This window comes from Oryx dammah, unplaced genomic scaffold (genome assembly GCF_014754425.2).
Source record: "Oryx dammah isolate SB20612 unplaced genomic scaffold, SCBI_Odam_1.1 HiC_scaffold_3, whole genome shotgun sequence".
Lineage (NCBI taxonomy): Eukaryota > Metazoa > Chordata > Mammalia > Artiodactyla > Bovidae > Oryx > Oryx dammah.
The window spans coordinates 59,987,551-60,007,969 of NW_024070187.1; the positions used below are offsets into that span (position 1 = coordinate 59,987,551).

Sequence of the window (20,419 nt, forward strand, 5' to 3'; positions counted from 1 at the left end):
TCATACTCTTAGCACACATGAGTTATTTTATGGGCCTAGTTCATGTCCTGACATCTGCAATTGTCTGTACTCTAGAAATTTATTTGTAAGTAATCATTTAAAAAAGAATTTCTGGAAGTTTTGAAGGATTCTTAAACTAACATTTTCCCACAGAGGTAGAAAACCAAATCACATCTTAGCAATGATGCACATAACCATATTTTGGGCCTATTGCCATCTGGAAGCTTGTACATATATCATGCTGTCCAAAGCATTTTCTGGCCTAGCAAATAGAGGGAGGTACAATAAATACTTCCCCAGCCTAGCTGAAGCATTAAGACCAAATGTGAAAACAAAATCATAGTCTTAGCTTTTCCATAGGCTTAAGATCCCGGTCATTCAACTTCATGGAGCTTATCTTCAGATGGCCCCTGTGGGGTTCTGTGGGAAAATCAGTGTAAAGAGAATTCGCTTTTGTGGACAATTTCTTTGGAAAAACAGGACAAAATTAACTTAGGACTGAAGCTTCAGACCAGTGAATATTCATAGACATTCTTAAACATTCAAGTAGTTGCTAATTGGCAGTAGTCTTGCCCAGCCCAAAATTTCCCATCTCAGATTAATAGGAATCTAACTAACTACACCCCAGAGCCAGGTCTCTGCAGAATGTATTCTTCATTACATTGCTGTCCTCTGACTTTAATTAGATATATTTTGTTGATCTTGTTCTGGAAACCACTAATTATGTTTTCTCACTCCTTTGAAAAATTTTTGCTAATGGCCTTAGCAAAACCTCTGTGCCCGCAAGTAGGAATTATGGGCCTTTAAAAGTACCACTCTTGTAAGGAATTGACAACCTGTTTCATTGCTTGTCTGAGTAAAGACTCCAGAGTTTCTGAAAATTTTTGCTTCCTGGTTTTGAAACCTTCATGACATGAAAATAGTTTTGGAAGATTTATTTTTCCTTCCTGCTCACATTCTCACAACCAAATTCTTCCTAAAACTAGGGTCTTATTTTCACTACTGAATCATGTTTGTGTTCATTGATGCAGCGTTGGGTTCCTAGTAAAACAATTTTACCTAGAATGGATACCTCATGGAAGGTGGTTTTTGTAAATTAGTGTTTCACATTCTCTCTTCCTGCTTTCCTGTTAGAGGAGCGTTGTTGACTTCTTAGTGGAAAAGTAATTCTTTGTGCATGGTTCTGTATCACAGGTACTAGTGACCATTTACTGGCTGGGCAAAGCAGCGAACAGCAGTGCCTCGTACAGTGGGACTACGCTGAACCTGAAGGAGTTTGAAGGCTTGCTGGCTCAGATGAGAAAGGTAACTTGGCTTTTCTTCCTCATCCCGTGAGGTTTAGACAAGGTGGGGAGAGCAGCACATTTGCTTGCTTTTAAGATCATTACAGGTCCGCGTGATAAAATCACACAGGCCAAAGATGTCATGTGTCTTACCAATGACAGCTTTGCTTCCTATACCCCACACCACCTGAAATTTTATTCCCTTCTGAGAATGGGAGGGCTTATCTCTATCCAACTTTAATTCCCAAAGAGCAAATTCAGTCTGTCAGTATATGACTCTGGGTGTCAAAGAGCTCAGTGCCTGCTTTTTGGGGAAATAATGCCTGAATGAAACAACACAGTATTATACAAAAATGAAGACTTGCTGTGCACTTTGATCCTAAAGGTCATTTTGCTAACCTGTCAGGGCCTTGGTATGGGCGAGGTAACGTTGGCCAAGTTCTTGCTTTGGTCTCTGTAAAATTAGAAACATACTCTCTAAGATGTGTATCTTATGACCATTGTATTTGAATGACCTGAACATTTGGAAAACATTGTAATAGAGTTTTGTGTATTTAATTATGGAAAAGACTGACCTAAGGTAGGGATTTGCCCAAGAAAAAGTAGTGTGTTTTGTGTGTGCCTGCCTGTGTGCCTGTTAAAGTTGCAGCAGTAAATAAGAATTCACCCAAAGTACTAGGATATGCTATCACCCGGGAGCAGCCCCACCCAGCAAGCCTCAGTGAGTAGGTAAGACTCATTTGGAATCAGTAGCACCCATGGGTTTTGGATAAGACTCGTAGTGCAGCCGAGATAACTAAGGCCTTCCTCCTCTTTCCTCTAACATGAAAACTAAATGCACTAATGAGACCTCGGTGAGAGACAGTCTGTATTTTATAGTTTTGCTTTGAATACTGAAAGCAAGAATTTGCTGCAATTTTCTAACAATTTATTCTTTTTTCCTTAAAGCAAATAGTTCTGACAGTTCTTTGTGTTTGGCTAGAAACAGGCTGGCGCATGAATGTTTAAACGGACAAAGCTTTCATATTGGTCATAACACATATAAACAAAGTCCTTTAAGCTCAATTCCTTGAAAAATAAACACTCCGCTCAAACACATTGTTTCTTAGTCTTAACTCTTATTTGTCCTTTAATCTTCATCTCACTCAAAAGAGTTACTTAGGCAAAGTACAAAGGTGAGCTTTACTCTGGATTTATGAAATCTAAATGTTTATTGTTTTTTGTTAAATTTGGACTCGGATAATGATAGACGGATTATCTGTTTTAAACTATTTAAAAGCTCTGCCTCATAGTTTCCCTGCTTGATTCTCTGGAAATATAATTTCTTCTCATTATTGACATTTCTTACTGCTAGTCTGGCTTCTTAAAAATCTGAGCATCTATTGGTCTCTGCAGCTGCAGAATCTCTCCTAACTTCTGTTTCTTTTGAGATAGTTAGTTATTATCAACTGCCTTGAAAGGACCTGCTATTGTGAACAGCTGTTACCTTTTTAATGAATATAAATGTCACAGGACACAAGGGAGTAGTTAGTATCACTGGACAAAGCATAGCAACTGAAAAAAACCAGCTGTGGTACTCCCATATCTCTATGTAAACTAGAGAGTAACTCACCTGAACTTCACTGGTCTATTTGATAACTGGAAATATTAGATTGGTTTCTCCAGTAGTCATGTATGGATGTGAGAGTTGGACCATAAAGAAGGCTGACACAGAAGAATTGATGCTTTCAGGCTGTGGTGCTGGAAAAGACTCTTCAGAGTCCCATGGACAACGAGGAGATCAAACCAGTCAGTCCTAAAGGAAATCACCCTGAATATTCCCTGGAAGGACTGAAGCTCCAATCCTTTGGCCACCTGATGTGAAGAACTGACTTATTGGAAAAGATCCTGATGCTGGGAAAATTGAGGGCAGGAGGAGAAGGGGGCTACAGAGGATAAGATGGTTAGATAGTATCACTGACTCCATGGACATGAGTTTGAGAAAACTCTGGGAGATAGTGAAGGACGGGAAAGCCTGGTGTACTGCAGTCCATGGGATCGCAAAGAGTTGAATACGACTTAGCGACTAAACAACAATAGTGTGTATTGTCTCATTTTGTGTATTATCTCATTTTATCAATTAGGGTTGAGTTTGGCTGGTAAATGCAGAAAACTCTACCAATGGCTTAGATTAAATAGAGTTTTATGTCAAACTCGCATGAGTAAGATCTGGACATGAGCTGTCCAGGACTGGTGTGGAGGTTCTGTGACCAGCTGGGGCCTACTGTCTTTTTACTCCATGATCCTCAACTCATAGCCTTTTGATCCAAGGTAGCCACGCAAGCTTTAGCCTTCACGTCCTCCTCTTAACCAAGAGAAATCAGTGAGAAGAAGAAAGCTCTGTGCCTTACTTTCAAGACACTTCTGGGAAGTCATGCACTACACTTCTGCTCACGTCCTGTTGACTTAAACTTGGTCATGTATCTGTTTCTAGCTGCAAGGAAAGACTTGAGGAAAGTAGATTTTATTTCATCTAAAAATTGCATGTGGACTTTGCTGGTGGCTCAGTGGTAAAGAATTTGCCTGCCAATGCAGAAGACATAGGCTTGATCCCTGACCTGGGAAAATCCCACATGTTGCGGAGCCTGGGAGTTACAACTACTGATCCTACACGTCACAGCTACAAAGCCCGTGTGCCCTAGAGCCATGCTCCACAACAAGAGAAGCCACTGCGATGAGAAGCCTGTGCGTGGCAACTAGAAAGTAGCCCCTGCTCACCACAACTAGAGAAAAGCTCACGCAGCAACAAAGATCCAGCACAGCCAATAAATAAATAAAATTACAATGTCCTGCCTCCCACTAAAAAATAAAAAGCAGATTATGGGCATTTTCACTGGAAGAGAACTGGAAAACAGATACTGAGAGACATACTGCACATACTCAAGCTGAAGTAAATGTGAAATTTAAAGCTTTTCTTTCACAAAGGCTGCTGCTGCTGCTGCTAATCACTTCAGTCGTGTCCGACTCTGTGCGACCCCATAGACGGCAGCTCACCAGGCTCCCCTGTCCCTGGGATTCTTAACGCTGGAGTGGGTTGCCATTTCCTTCTCCAATGTATGAAAGTGAAAAGTGAAAGTGAAATCGCTCAGTTGTGTCCCACTCTTAGTGACCCCATGGATTGCAGCCCACCAGGCTCCTCCATCCATGGGATTTTCCAGGCAAGAGTACTGGAGTGGGGTGCCATGGCCTTTTCCGTTCACAAAGGCTATTTATTTCATATTCATTTAATTCATATTCATGAAATTTATTTCATATTAATTTTTTTTCTAGTAGGAGAAGTGTGCAAAAAATGATTAACTACAGCAACTTGTTCTATAGTGCACTTAATACATGTGGAGCCCTTAACAAGTGTCTGACACATAGGAGGTGTTCATAGTAGGTTGCTATTGCGTTAGACAGTAAAGGTCTCTGAAGGCATGGTGATAATGGCCTTTCACTGGGCCTGGGTATGTCAGAGAAGGTCTTCCAAAGGAGGGGATGCCTAAGCTAAACCAAGGGAAGTTACTACAAGAATAGTGAGATTAAAGGAAGAACCGAGGGGATGAGGGTAGCCCTAGAGATCTCTGGAACTATGTTGACATTTTAGGCTCTTTCTCTCCCTTTCTTTCTCTCATCTCTTTCTGTCTGTCTTTGAATTCATCCTCTCCTCCTATAGGTAGACATTCTGCCATAGCAGAGACTATGGCCAAAAGCAGAATTCTCTGCTTCTAGCTCCTTGCCCAGAAAGGCAAGGAATTCTCCTCCCTGGCCCCGGTTGAAAATTCCTGGGGTGTACGCTGGCCCAGTGTGGGTTCTATTTCTGAGCTAGTCAGTGTGACCAGGAGCAAGGTATACCATGATTGGCCTAAACTACTCCTGTTTCAGATGGTGAGGGTTATTAGCAGAACATGGGGATAGAGGGGGGCCAACAAATACAAGACCTCGCCCTAGATGACAGCCACCATCAACTTCTCTTCCCTTAATCTGCTTTATTTTTTCATGATACATACAGTCCAACTTTGTCTTCATTTATTGGTGTTTCTGTTTGCTTTTTTCTTCTGTGCTAGAGTGTAGGGCCCAAGATGGACAGGGTGTTTCTCGAATTTGCGTAACATTATGTCCCCAGAACTGAGACAGTGCTTGGCACATAGAAGATGCTTGGTCAGTATCTGTGGAATTAATAACTTCCCAACCAGAGCGTGGTGGGTGGAGACAGCTCATCAGGCTGAAAAAGTAGAACTTAAAACACTCCAGAATAGAATGTAACCACCTTATAAATCAAAAGAAGCAGAAAATGGTGAGTAGTAAAACAGAAGTGTCTGGAGTTTCTCAGAAAGAGTAAGTCATTCACCAACCCTAGCTGGTTCTCATTATCTCTGATAAAGGAAGATAAGAAGAGGACAGATGAGTGAAATAATCCAAAAATATTGTGGAAGCTAGTAGTTCCCACCCCATTCATTAACACAGTTTTACTGGAACAACTGACAGCTGGCACACTGGAGAGCCTTAAGTCTTACCCCCTCTCCTTGGAGTGCTCTCTGCGGAAGACAGGATGCAGTTACTGGGCAACTAGATGGGAAGCACAGACAACACAACAGAGTGAAGAAAGGAGCATTTAGACTGTGCCAGCCTGTGTGTTGTTCATATCTTCTAACCCCTCTCGCAAAGCTTGCCTTTGAGTGACTTGATGGAATCCAATAAAATTGTTCATCCTACTAACATCCACATCTTTGTTTCCAATCGCTTGCTTCACCCTTAGGTTTCCATGGCCAGGGATGGCCGCAGGTGGCCTGGTTTACATTTGTCAAGCCGCCATTCAGCTTCCAGCTCTCACTTGATCCAGGGTTTTATTCTTGGCTTTCTGTGAAGTCATGAACAGAATGGCCTTTCTATTTTTCTTCTTCATAACTACCTGTGAGAAAGCAGCTGAAGCTCCAAGAAGCATGTTGACTTTCAGGATTTTTTTCCTTTCTTTTCTCCTGTGGTTTGTAGGGTAGGGTAGGGGAGACATTTGGGTATCTGGGAAAGATTTCCTGATACTTGTTGTTGTTCAGTCACTAAGTCATGTCCAACTCTTTGTGATTCTAGGCACTGCAGCATGCCAGGCTTCTCTGTCCTCCACTATCTCCCAGAGTTTGCTCAAAATATGTCCATTGAGTCAGTGATGCTATCTAACCATCTCATCCTCTGTAGCCCCCTTCTCCTCCAGCCCTCAGTCTTTCCCAGCATCAGAATCTTTTCCAGTGAATCAGCTCTTCGCATCAGGTAGCCAAAGGATTGGAGCTTCAGGTTCAGCATCGGTCCTTCCAATGAATATTCAGAGTGATTTCCTTTAGGATTGACTGGTTTAATCTCCTTACAGTCCAAGGGACTCTCAAGAGTCTTCTCCAGCACCACAGTTTGAAAGCATCAGTTCTTCAGCACTCAGCCTCCTGTATGGTCCAGCTCTCACATCCACACATGACTACTGGAAAAACCGTAGCTTTGACTGTATGGACCTTGGTCGGCAATGTGATGTCTCCTTTTTTAATACACTGTCTAGGTTTGTCATAGCTTTCCTAAAGACCAAGTGTCTTTTAATTTCATGGTTGCAGTCACTGCCCACAGTGATTTTGGAGCCCAAGAAAATAAAATATGATACTATTTTCTTGAAAATCCAGTTTTGTAATGCTGTACCAAGCAGCTTGTAAAATTGTGTCATTTCTAGATGTGGGCTTCTTAAGTGTTTGCCCTCCCTGATGGGAAATTGGGCCCAAGGCATCTAGTTCTGGGATATAAATGGAGAAGGAGATAGAAGAATATCAGTGTTTATATAAGATTATGTCCTTAACTGCACTTATAAATTTTGTATGATTTATATATTGTCATTTACATGCCAAATGAGTACATAGCTAACATTTTTTGAGCACTTAAGCATCAGGCATTTTTCTGAATGCTTTCCATGTAGTAATACATTTAACCCTCCCAGCAACCCTATGAGATAAATATTATTTGCTCCATTTTACTGATGAGAAAACTGAAATTGGTCAAGGTCAAATAACTAGCCCAAGGTCAGACAGCTAACAAGGGGTGGAGCAAGGATTTAAACTGTCAGCCGAACTTCCAAGACCATGCTTTTAACCTACTCTAAACTGTTTCTTTCTTGCAGCAGGTATAGGTTGGGAATCTAGGCATAAACAGCATTTAGTGGCGGGGCACCATCCAGGTTAGCATCATCCAGTATAAGCATGGGTCTTCGCAGATGGCACTAGTGGTAAAGACCTGCCTGCCAATGCAGGAGACATAAGAGACACAGGTTCGATCCCTGGGTTGGGAAGATCCCCTGAAGAAGGGCACGGCAACCCACTCCAGTATTCTTGCTGGGAGAATCCCCTGGACAGAGGAGTCTGGTGGTCTGTAGTCTATAGGGTTGCACAGAGTCAGACACGACTGAAGTGATTTAGCATGCAAGCGTAAGCAGGCAGTAAGTATACAGCAGTTGGAAGAGGTGATGCTGATGATGACAGCTGTCACTATATTAAAGTTCATCAGATGTTGTCAGCTTTTGCCATTTGGTAGTTGGAGACAGAGTCCTTTGTCAGAATCACAGCTTGGCTGATTACTGCGTGACCTCAGTCAAGTTACTCAAACTCTCTGATTCTTTTCTATAAAATGGGGACAACCCCAACCACATCACTGGGGAGTAGGTTGTGTGGATTGAATAACAGAGCCTACAAAAAGCATCAAGCACAGAGTAAGTGTTCAATAACATTAGCCATTTAGCCTGTTCTCAGTGGATAAATAAACCAAGATAATTGCTTGTATTTCCAAAGAAATTAAATACAAAACCATATCCAATTTAGATATATAATTTTCAGTTAGTCATGAGTTCTTCCTTTTCCTGCTAAAAGTCAGGCCTGGCTTTTGTACAAGTCCTGGTTAACTTTTGACCTACAAGTAAACTACCTTCATTTCCATAACTGGAATTTCTGCCTCCCTCCAGAGGGTCATGTCAGCTGAACTCACCCAAGCCATATTCAAGTCCTCAGTGTGGTGGCTGCAGGGTGCCCCTCTCGCTCACTTCCCTTCCCCTCTCGCTCACTCTGAGTCCTGATGTGAGATCTGGGTGTGCCTTGTGAATGACGGCCACTCTGTCCCCCAAGAGGGCCCTCCACTGGGGAGAGTCAGAGGATCTAACTAAAGTCAGAGTCAGAGGTTATAACTGATGGAAGCTGCTGGACACAGTTCCTACAAAGACACTGGTTGTGGTGGGCATATAAGTCAGTGTAGACAGTGTTTAAAAATAACTAACATGGAGTATATTTGGTTTTTTCCTTTCTATGGGGAATGTGGAGGGGACCTGCCTGAGCATCCCAGGAAATCTGCAGTGGGACCTTCCAGTCTTTGTGGATGTCATTCACAGCCCTGATTTTAAGCAACAGGCTGGGAGAGATTAAACTGAGGTTTATCTTTGAGTGACCGGAGTTATTTCTGTTTTCGTCAGCTTGGACTCTTGTAATTAATGCTAAGACACTGGCGGGAACAAGGCTTTTATTATAATATGAGGGTGAGGATGGCTTTGACTGACCTTTCTTCTGCTGGAGTTTCAGTGTTTTAGTATGTGCTGCTTGCGCTGGAAAGAATTTATAATCACAGGCTATCAAAGACAGCCATTGTTTTCACTGCTCTGAACATGTGGGTCAGCCACAAGTGCTTTCAGCTCCCCCAGCGCCAAGAGCTGGCCGAGAGTGAGAGCATGCCTGGATTCTTCTGAAGCATCAGGAAAAGCATTTTGCATATTTTTCACTGCCTTTTTTTTTTTTTTTTTCAAACTTTTTGCCCCAGAAAAGACAGCTCCCTTTCAGAGCAGGAATTTCCCTTCAAGGTAGCAGAAGATGGAGCATACTGCTCCAGGATTTTATGAAACTGATTCTGCTGCAAAAACAAATGCTATGTGCCTTAGCCAGACAGCATAAACAGAAGCAGTTGTGCGGCTAAACTAGGGGCTGGGTCCCGGAACAGACATGCAGTTATGGATCCTGAAAGACAGGTCAAGGTTAAGGTTTTCGTTTTTCATTTTTCTTTTCATCTTTTATTCTTGTGAATCCAAACTTGATGATCTTTTATTCTTAATTTCTCGAATTTTTTTTTTAAACATTGTGGACTGCCAGATGCCTGGGGATTTTTTATTTTTAAATGTATGTGATTTTCTGATTGAGAAAGTTGTAGCAGAGAAGGATTGAAGAATGAAATGTTGACTTGCAGATGATAATCAATGTGATAACTGCTTGCTGTAGCCTTTCCACAGTGATTCTCTATGCAGGATTTTTTTGGAGACCGCTGGGGACTGATTTTCCTGATCTTCATAGGCTCTATGTCTGTTGCAGTCATGTCTGTAATCCTTTTGTTTTCTTCTTGAACAGGAGACTGATGATATTGAGAGCCCTAAACGCAGTATTCGGGACAGTGGCTACATCGACTGCTGGGACTCCGAGCGCAGCGACTCCCTCTCTCCTCCTCGACACGGCAGAGATGATTCCTTCGACAGCTTGGATTCCTTTGGCTCCCGTTCCCGGCAGACTCCTTCGCCAGATGTAGTCCTCAGGGGAAGCAGTGATGGTAGGTTGCAGCCTTAATAAACTGCACTTCTTAGAATCAAACACTAACAAGAGCTGCCTTGTTCCCAGCTGAGAGATTGGCACTGGGAAGGCGGACTCCATACCTACCTTGCGGTAACTCTAAACTGGTAGGAAAAAAAAAATCTCTTAATGTTGTTTTTTGGTGGTCCTTAGAATTTGGGTTGCCTTTGCCAGCAGTTGGTTTGAACATGGCCTCAGTGAGCATATCTTCTGTTGGAAAATGTGTTACATCATTCCTCCCTGGGTCTCAGTGAATCAAGACGCTGTACAGACCATTAGCTCATAAAATGTGCTGGAGGTTTATATGTTCCAGGTACGAGGAAGGGAAATGCTTGAGTGAGTACCACACTGTATAAGTGAAAATGGATCAACCTCCAGCAAACTGGAAACACACTGCACACACTTAGGACAGGTCTGAAGCTTGGGACTATGAAACTTTAATTGGCATGGTTTTGCCAATATTAGATGCTTATGGTAACTGACCGTTGACTAGAGCGATGCAGGTGGTCCTTAATGTATTGAACACAACCCAGACTGCTTGTTTCTTCAGAGGCTGGGTTTGATGTAAATCTCCTGGATTTTATATCACCTGAAAGGAATGATCATTTTTCTTTACAATAATGTATGGTCATGCAACCTGATGTAATTTTAATGCATATTTTTTCAGAAGCTGTTTACCTTACTTACCTTGTGCCTTTGTGCTTTTATTAATAAGAAGGGAAGATAGCTTGGTTCTGCATGTAAAAACTTGAAGAAAGACTCTCGGGAATTCTTTTATTTGTGTCTATTTCTTTTTACTAGAAAAGGAAATAATTAGCTTCTGATTGAAGCTAATATTTCTAGAGACTTTAAGTCTTCTGTCTGAGATGAAAATTTTATTTTTAGCTAAAAAACCTCTTCCAGTTATAAAATTCTATGTCACCAAAGTACTTGGGTATTCAATATGCCCAGGTCCTGAGTTCATTACTCGACCTCTGGTATCTCATTCAATCCTTAGCACAGGTTATGAGATATCCAGTATGTGAGTTAATTCTCTCACAGGGCTATGAAACACTCCTTAGCCATATTTTACAGATGAATCTTAGGTTAAGAAATCATCCTAACATTGTAAGTGCCCCAAATCACTGTAAGTAGCGGGACGCTGTTAGCCTCAAGAAGTGAGTCCAAAGCTTATACCCTAAAGCTTAATTTACTCTCACTTCTTTCTGTTTGGTTAATAGATTTTTCAAATTCTAGCATGACTGAACTAATGCTTTTGTTTAGTACTTAAACTCGCCAGCAAATAGATTAGCCTCAGGGCCATATCGTATGTGACTCCTAAAGAATTCCATGGTGCATTGTGAACTGCTTGAAAAACATTTCTACAATTTTACATGACATCTTAAGTCCCACCCACAGTATTAGAAGTTACAATACCAACTCCATGGTCTAATTGAACTTTAACATAACCGAAAGGAAGATTTGCTTTTATGAAACAAATCATAACTAAACTATTGCATCCATATTATTTTGATTTTTTAAAGAATTATTATTGTTTCATCCTGGTTTTTAATAACTGATAATGTGGATCCTTTATTTATTCTGTCACCAGCTTCGAGGGATTCAGAGTTTATAATGGGCCACATCTTGAAGGGATTTGAGATGGTAATTACTAATATTGTACTAATATGTGCTGAGGCATAATTTCATTTGCAGCAATTAAGATTGATAAGCCAGAGTCTTTTCATAACAGTTTTTCCCATGTAGAGAAAAACATGAAATTGAACTTCACAAAACACCATCCGTGAAAGAGCATCTTAACACACAGATTTCACCAATCAGCCTGATACCTTCAGGCTCATATTCTTGTAAACTAATCAAGACCTAATGAGGTTTTAAAGAAAAACAACACTTTTTATCTGCCTTTTAAAGTGTGGTATAATTTTATCCAAATTGATGTTGTATTTCATTAGAGTTTATGGTATATTTTTAAAGTGATGTAATCAAGAAGATTGCTAGTGCTAATAAACACTTTCAAATTTAGAAGAACTTTTTTTTAAAATTCTTGAAAATTTACTTCCTATGACTCATAATCAACTAAGTAAAGTCTTACCATGAAACTTTCCAGCTCCATGTTGGGTAGAGAGAATGTTCATTTTATTATTACTGAGGCCCACAGACCCATTCAGTAGGGACAGTCAAGAGCCACACACACAAGAGGTGCGTGATTCTGTGGGTTGGACACAGGAGCCACCTGGTAAGGAAGCTGTGGGTCACCAGGGTCAATTCAGCCACTCTGTCTTGCTTGACAGGTACCCAGTTCCTCCCTCGCTTTCACTGACATGCCTTCTGAGGCAAGCTCCACTGGAGAGGAAATACAAAATCTTCCACTCGGTGCTTTTAAAATTAAGAACATGTTTTATAAACATAATGCATTTTGTTAAATGAATATTCTTATCTGTTATATAAAAGGTTAGTTAAGGGAGAGACATAAGGAATGAGAGAAATTAAAGTACTGGAGAAAGATGAAAAAGCAAAGGGTTGGTGGTATATATGGTAAAGTAAAAGTGAAAGTTAGTCGCTCAGTTGTGTCTGACTCTTGGCAATCCCTGCCCGGCTCCTCTGTCCATGGAATTCTCTAGGCAAGAGTACTAGAGTGGGTTGCCATTTCCTTCTCCATGGGATCGTCCCTACCAAGGGATCGAACCTGGGTTTCCTGCATAGCAGGCAGATTCTTTACCAGCTGAGCCACTAAGGAAGCCCATATGTGGTAAACATAGATTAAAACAAAGAAAGACTCCTCGCTGTTGGAAGGGAGAGAAGTGTAGTCCCAGGGGAAAGGAAGGATCAGACTTTGATAAAAGGATGTCATCGTAGTCATGTGCACCGTTGGGCATAGATGGAGAAGCGACCCGAGTACATTTTCATCTTTTCAGGATTAAGCCAAAATCTTTTGAAGTCTTGGCCTGAGATAAGAAGAGTTTTAACACTTGGGTGCTTTACATCTCAGGTAATCCTCACAACAACTGATGAGAGCTGTATTATCACCTTATTTCCAATGAGGACCCTGAGGAACAGAGGGCTTAAATTCCCCAGTCACGCGGCTAGGCGATGATGGAGCTGAAATTAGACCCTGGTCTCCAAGTCCAGAAGGTTACACTGCTTTCAACGAAGTCACTTTGCCTCTGGGTATTTGTAAATTAACTCTTTTTGAAGTGTCTGTTGAAGACATTTATCAAAGAGTAATTGGAGAGAGGGGGATGGTGATCTATTTATGTGTTAAACAACCTATTTTGAGACTCTCAGTGTATTATAGGTAATATGTTTTTAAATACTGTACCAAAATAAGTTTCATAGATTATAGGGTTTTAGAACCGAGTGAATAGAGACAGCTCTGTTCCATGCTAGCCCTTCATAGTTGATTGAAGAATCATTTTCTTTCCTTCATTTATTCAGCCAAGTCCAGGTTTTCCCCTCGTCAGGGTGCTTTAAGCAGAGGGCATTGTGCCCAAAGTCAGAAAACTGCAATAGTGCATATGATGATGATGACATCCTTTTATCAAACTCTGATCCTTCCTTTCCCCAAGGCTGTGTTTCTCTCCTTCCAGCAACCAGGGGTCTTTCTTGGGCTGGAATCTGGAGAACAGAAATTGGAGTCTTGAGCTGTTACTTACCAGCCTTGGAAAAGGGGCCCTTTGGGTCTCTTTGAGTCTCTGTTTTCACCTCTGTATCACGGGGAAAATATCAAATAGGGAAACAAATCCAAGTGCTTGGCAAGGTAAGGTAGTATTAGTGTTTGTTATAAAGCAATTCACCGAGGGCTCTGAGTATTTTATTATGATACTGAGACAGATATCCGTGATAAAAGACTTGGGGTGAGAAGGGAACTAAGTTATGAATCAAAAACCAACAAGTCATGAAGTGGTCAAAACTCCAGAAGGTAGGCTGAAAGCCAGTGACATGAATAATTCATAAACTGAACATTTCATCTGCAACAATGAACGACTTGTTTATGGTCAATGCTTTTAACTTTTACCATTTTTTAAAAGCCATTAAATCATTTAATCTCCAGGGCAAGTTATTTCATTCCTATTTTTACAGAAAAGGATGAGCAGGTGTATTAGACACAAGCCTGGGAGCCCACAGCTCATCAGTGACAGATCCAGAACTATTATAGCATAAAGAGTAGTCAGTGTTTGTTAAGCACTTACGCAGGAGCAAGTACTGTACCAGTAGTTTCACACGTATCTGATCCTCCCAGCAGTGCTACAAAGTAGGTGCTACAAAGTATATTATAGACTGGAAAACTGAGGCTTGGAGTATTGGTGACCAGTGCCAAAGTAACATAGCTAGTGAGCAGCAGAGCTCAGTATGAAGTGGATCTGACTTAACCACCTGCACTATACACTTCGCTAGGCTGCCACATCTCTCAACTTTAAGTTTAAGGTTCTTTTCACAAATGTAAAGAGGTCAATTTCTGTTTGCTATCAGTGAAGTTGAAGGACCTTTTTATCAGGCACTCACTGATTAAGAGTTTTCAACCAGCATTCAGATGGTGGCTGCCTGTCACAGTGATGCGTGTTTTACTGACAGTTTCAGTCTAATGGATGTTAGGAATCTGATGAGATGAGACTCAGGAAACAAAGATACAGTATAATTTGGATACTTCCCAGTGAAAGACTGATGTTGGTAACATTGAATTCCTTTGTGTTGTATAGAATGCTTTTTAAGCTAGACTAATTCATTGATTCCTGTGATCGTTTGAGTATATCCACTGTGTACAAAGACCGTGTGATAAGTACTATGAAGGGTACAAAGCCCTGTTCTCAAAATACAAAATAGAAAGTATAAAGTACCAGAAGAAAAATAGATCATCAGGCCATAGTGTTCACAGGAAAAAACTGCCTCCAGCTCTGGGTACCAGGAAGGGCTCTGATATAGAGAAATATGCATTAATTATAACTCAAGCCATTTCCTGGAAGGCAAACTCTTGGTATAATCCATACTGATCTTTTTTCTGAATTCCTATAGTTCTTATATGTTTGTGCTCCTTGATTATAACTAATATTCTCCAGGTGTTTCATGAATTGGTTAAAGATACCTCAAAGACAAAGGATTATAAATCTTTTATAATTCTTATTTGTCAGAATATCTAGTGCAGAGTAAGACATGCAAAAACAGGTGCTGTGTAAAAACTCCATAAATTTATTTTTTCTTCTGAGACTTGCAGAATCTGAGCAGGCATATAGTCCTATTGCAAATGTGTTGTTAATTGTAACTCTCAGACACAGCTAAGCTTACTTTTTTTTTTTTTTTAATTTTGACTTTTTTTTTTTTCCTGATTAGAATTGAGAGCTTTTCCCAGAGTGGACTAACTTCGACTGATACTTTAGATTTGCTAAGTGAATAATTAAAGGAAGTAATCCCTGGAACCCATAGATTTAACCACATCCCCCATACCGTATACTTGCCATTTGGAATTTTATTGCTAGCCCGGCACACTCTCTCAGCACCCGTCCTCTCTCCCCAGGGAGGGGGAGCGACTCTGAATCTGACCTGCCCCATCGGAAGCTGCCTGATGTGAAGAAGGATGACATGTCTGCAAGGCGGACGTCCCACGGTGAGCCGAAATCAGCAGTGCCTTTTAACCAGTACCTCCCCAACAAGAGCAACCAGACAGCCTACGTCCCCGCACCTCTGAGAAAGAAGAAAGTGGAGCGAGAGGAATATCGGAAGAGCTGGAGTACCGCCACCTCCCCCCTGGGTGGGGAGAGGCCCTTCAGGTAAGACCTGGGCTGTGCTGCTCCTGTCCTGGTTTGTGATATAGGAACTACAGCCCCTGGATATGAATGAGCCCCAAGAGCCACTGTAGACCATTGATGTGAGATTACAGATGGAGATGGGAAGAACAGACCTTCAGAGAGAGATCGTCACAATAGGATAGAAGCTTCATGAAGGCACCTACAGCTGTGCCTGGCACACAGTAGGTATTCAACCGACACTGGGCTAATGAGGAGATTTTTGAAACCAGCTCTATCATCAGGACATTGAGAACAGATCTGTCATCCATATCCTTCTCAGGAGACTGACTGACTCCCCAGTTCTGTTAGATCAGGTACAATAAGACCTTTTATCTACACCGAAGTTTATCTGGACATAAGCTCAAGCATTATGTAAGGCATGCATGAACATGCTTGAGTCAGGTAGAAACAAACAGTCATAATGAAATGGAAGAAGCATTGGATTTCTCATCTCTTTAGGGAAGCAAGCAGTCTTTCCCCTAATCTCTGATTATGTTTTTGTATTTCTTCATTTATTTATTCAGTAAGAATGTATTTATGGAGCATCTACCATGTGCTAAGGTAGTAGATCTTTTAGGCTTTGGGGACCCAGTAGAAGGTAAGATAGAGTCTTTGCCTTCAAGAACTTTACAGTCTAATAAAAGAAACTTATAGTCTGGTCTAATCCTTTTAGCAAAACCATCCTGATCATTGCTTGGTTATTTCTTATAGTCTACCTTTATTATCTATGATTTTCCATTGAGTAAACATTTTATTAAAAGTTGTAGTTATTGAACAAAACATGAATTTTGCCTTTCTGGCAGAAAAGGTTTTTGCCTATCAAGTTTGAAATAGCTTTCAATCCATGTAGAGATTATGATGCATTGTGTTAATTAACAAATGGCTACATTTAATTTTCTTCACATTACCAGAATAGTATTGCATACTATGAATTGCCATATTATGAAAGTAATATCGGAATGACCAGGAGCTGATCTATGATCTGCTCCCCAGCCTAGCGTGTTAGTTTGGTCAATTATGTTGTCCAACTCACTAGCTATCCTGAGACAATAGAGGAAGAGGAAAGTGAAGTGGGGTCTCCTTGTGAAGAGGACCCCGTCAGCCCAATGGACACCAGTGGGAAGCCTCCTGAAGGTGGGTCAGAACTACCCACCAGTTGTGGGAAGGAGCAGCCTCCTGCAGAGGGGGCGGTGGTGGCACCAGCTCCCAAGTCTGAAGAGAAAGCTGCTGCTGAAATGCAAAAGCGCAGAAGGCTGGAGCAAGCCGGAATCAAGGTCATGCCAGCAGCACAGCGCTTTGCCAGGTTAGCTGTGCAGGCCAAAGACTGGCCTGGCTGGCTTTGTGCATGCCCGGAGCTTTGGAATCTGTCTGATGTGGTGGAGTTTCCATCTTGTTTTCCCACTTCCTGCTTTACTCGTTGCATCATTATTTCCTACTTGGAGCAAATAGAAATAGCTAATCGTCTTTGCCTTCAGGCCTGTCTCTGCTGAATTTTTGGTTATTTTAAATGGAGGTAAAGAGTGAGCTTCGTGCTGCTTGAGTAGACCTTGTCCTGGTCAAGTATGTGTGGTCAGTCACTTGTGGGCTACAGGATATATCTGGCAATAACATCTTATTTTTCAATTGTTTATGGCTTGTTAATTTTCACACTACTCCTAAATGGCTCTTATCTTCCTTCACACATCACTAGAAAATAGTTCCTTTGGCATGGAAAGCACTGTCTTTAGAAAGAGTGGCTGGCTGACAGAAATCCACTTACTTTCTTTGTCCCAAGGGAGTAGTAAGTACAATTAGGTTTATTTGACTCATTTCTAAAATTTATTGATTCAAAAACGAAGGATGGAGTAATTACTTCTCTTAATTGTCACAAAGGCACTAGCATACAGTCCTGGTGGCCTCGAGTTACGTGAGAGATGGAGACCTCCAGCAGCTGAAGTCACAGAGTATAGTTGTACAATTTCACTTAGTGTTTGGAGAAGCTGATTAATTTCTGTCATGTAATAGCCACGAAGATCCTAACAAATGATAGTGAGACCAAAATTTAATGGACAAATTGTAACTCATAACAGTTTGACAATTGAAATTCCTTTGCCGCTTGCTCTTTCATTGAATCCTGAAAGGTAGGTGATATGCCCATTTTTTTCAAGCAGAATAACTGCGGATTGTGAAAGTAAGTTTCTCAACAGCCTCTGAGCCAGTTACTGCTGACCTGGTGGCCTCTTTCAGATGTTCTCTGACCACCGCATCCCCACTGCCTCCCACACATTCGACAGAACGTTTTCCATCCCTCTGTACAACTCCATGTGTGGTTATGCTGTGGTCTAGGTCTTCACTGAAAATTCCAGCACTGGCTTATATGGATTTAATCTTAGAGTAGCTTTGTATTGATAAAACACCAAGGATATAATTCTTCCTGTCTGCGGTATCCCACGGATAAACATATCTGTCCTAAATGTGTATGTGCTTCTAGAAAACTCTGACATAAAACTGTGCTTGTGCTACAAGAAACTCTAGGGGTTTCTAAAATTATAAAGGGTAATGTCATAACATCTTAGAAATAAATCCAGATATTCTTTAACTTGCAGTTCAGAGACCTTTTGAGACACATGCTGTTTCAACATCATTTGAGCATTTATGTATATCAAAGACCAGGCGGCTAGGTGCTGAGAATATCAAAATGGAGTATATCCTCTTACCAGTTTTCAGCTTTTCCTGCTTCTGTCTTCAAGCCTAGGGCACTGTGGAAATAAGTAATAAGTGATACAGATAAGAGGGTGAATTTATAAACAAAACAAAACAAAACACTTAAATCGTAATTTCCTTCATACACATACCTTCATTTTTATCATATCTGCGAAGTCTGTAACTGAAAGTTACCAAAGACACTGTCATCTTTTTAATTATTTTTCTTGTTATTTTCAAAAATTGCCAATGTTTGAGTTTTAAAATCTCATTTTTAAAAAATTCATTTTTTTCCATGATTACTAGTGCTGTTGACTGTCACAACATGTGTATTGGCTACTCGGGTTGGTTTTTTCCCTATAAAGTCTCTCATATCTTCTGTCATTTACTTTTGTGCTTTGAAAAAAAATGTTCTATTGTGGTGAGAACACTTGGCATGAGATCTACACTCTGAACAAATCTTTAACTGCCCCATACAAAGTCATTAACTATAGGTACAACGTTGTACACCAGATTCCTAGAATGTATTCAGCCTGCTTAACTGAAACTTTATGCCTATTGATTAGCAATCCCTATTTCACCCTCCCTCCATCCCTAGGATGCCATTCTTTGATTCCCTGTATTTGACCACAACTACTTCATGTAAGTGGAATCATGCCATTTTTTTCTTTCTATGACTGGCTTATTTCACTTAATGTCCTCGAAGTTCATCCATGTTGTCACATATTACAAAATTTAATTCTTGTTTAAGGCTTAATAATATTCCGTTGTATGCATGTACACAGCCTTACCCTTATTCATCTCTTGATAGACACTTAGGGAGTTCCCACATCTTGCATATTGTGAATAATGTTGTGGGAGTGCTCAGATCCCTTTGGGAATCCTGGTTTGCATTCTTTTGGATATATACCCAGAAATGGGATTGCTAGGTCTAGTTCTGTTTTTACATTCTGAGGAACCTCCCCATGTCATCATGTGGTTACTGTTGTTGTTCAGTCGCTGGGGCATGTCCAACTCTTTGAGGTTCCATCGACATGTCATCTTTAGAGTATCCAGAAGAGCAAGGGGAGACAAGTGGGCAGAGACTGGGAGAGAACTCAGCACACCCTGGAATTGTGGTGACGTGGAGAAGAGAAGAGAGTGGGCAAAGGCTGGGGGTTCCACGAAGTTTATTTTCTGATAAAACAGTGCAATCTTTTATGACAGCTCCCATCCTATGCACAGACCTAGAATCATAGTCTACAAGCATGAATTCTAAAATTGAAGAATAATAGTATATTTGTGTGGTAATTTTTGCTCCTGTCCATGTTCCTGGGATCTGGCTTAATTTTTCCATATTTTACCCAAGTTAGCTCTATTAAGCAGAAATTTGCAGGTCAGTTAATGTCTGCAGATGTCAGTTAATGTCATACTTTAGAGCTACTGACTTAGCATTTAAAATGGAGTTCAGGAGAATCATGCATATTCCCAGAGAATGTTCCCAATAGCAACACAACACAGCTGCTCCAAACACCCAGAATTCATTTGTTAGATAGATTTTTCAGCTGCTAGCTCTCATGAAAGTTTTATATATACCATGCCACCAGCCTGCCCTGTCTGTGTCTTTGTCACTTACTTTTTGCAGCCCACAATAGAGTCAACGGCCATCCTAAATTTATCCACATTTTGCATCCTGCTTTTAATGTGGCAGAAAGTAGCTTAACTGGAATGAAATGCATATCATGAAGAAGGAAAGGATTCTTGGTTTCTGGAAAAAAAAAAAAAAGACTATGAAACATTTCAATATGCTGATGTCTCTTAAGGCATTTTACTTTCAGTCTCCTGTCTTTGCAATCCAAATGCATTCTGGCCACCACGTCTTGGAACCCAACAAGAGGCACCAGATACTTCCTGTGCCTATTTCTGAGCTGAGAAAGTCTGTGTTTGCAGAGATGGGGAGAGAATGAGGTACAGCCGAAGAAGGGGGCATGTAGATGAGAGGAAGGCCTGACTTTTGTAGACCAGTTTTTGGTTGTTATGTCACAAGTATTCTCAGACA

The 20,419-nt window shown here is 40.9% G+C and overlaps 1 protein-coding gene across 26 annotated transcripts in view; it reads left to right on the forward strand.

Moving 5' to 3' along the window:
* LIMCH1 (LIM and calponin homology domains 1) overlaps positions 1-20,419 on the forward strand; it is a 356,942-nt gene that overhangs the window by 260,828 nt on the left and 75,695 nt on the right. For 12 of the 26 annotated variants that reach the window (XM_040238073.1, XM_040238074.1, XM_040238078.1 and 9 more), the window contains exons 6-8: positions 1,195-1,305; positions 9,704-9,899; positions 15,429-15,681. In XM_040238073.1, the coding sequence (XP_040094007.1) occupies positions 1,195-1,305; positions 9,704-9,899; positions 15,429-15,681 (560 nt within the window). Of the gene's footprint in view, positions 1-1,194; positions 1,306-9,219; positions 9,337-9,703; positions 9,900-15,428; positions 15,682-16,735; positions 17,003-20,419 lie in introns of those variants that run through there. The other 14 variants (XM_040238066.1, XM_040238069.1, XM_040238063.1 and 11 more) reach the window with 4 other exon arrangements.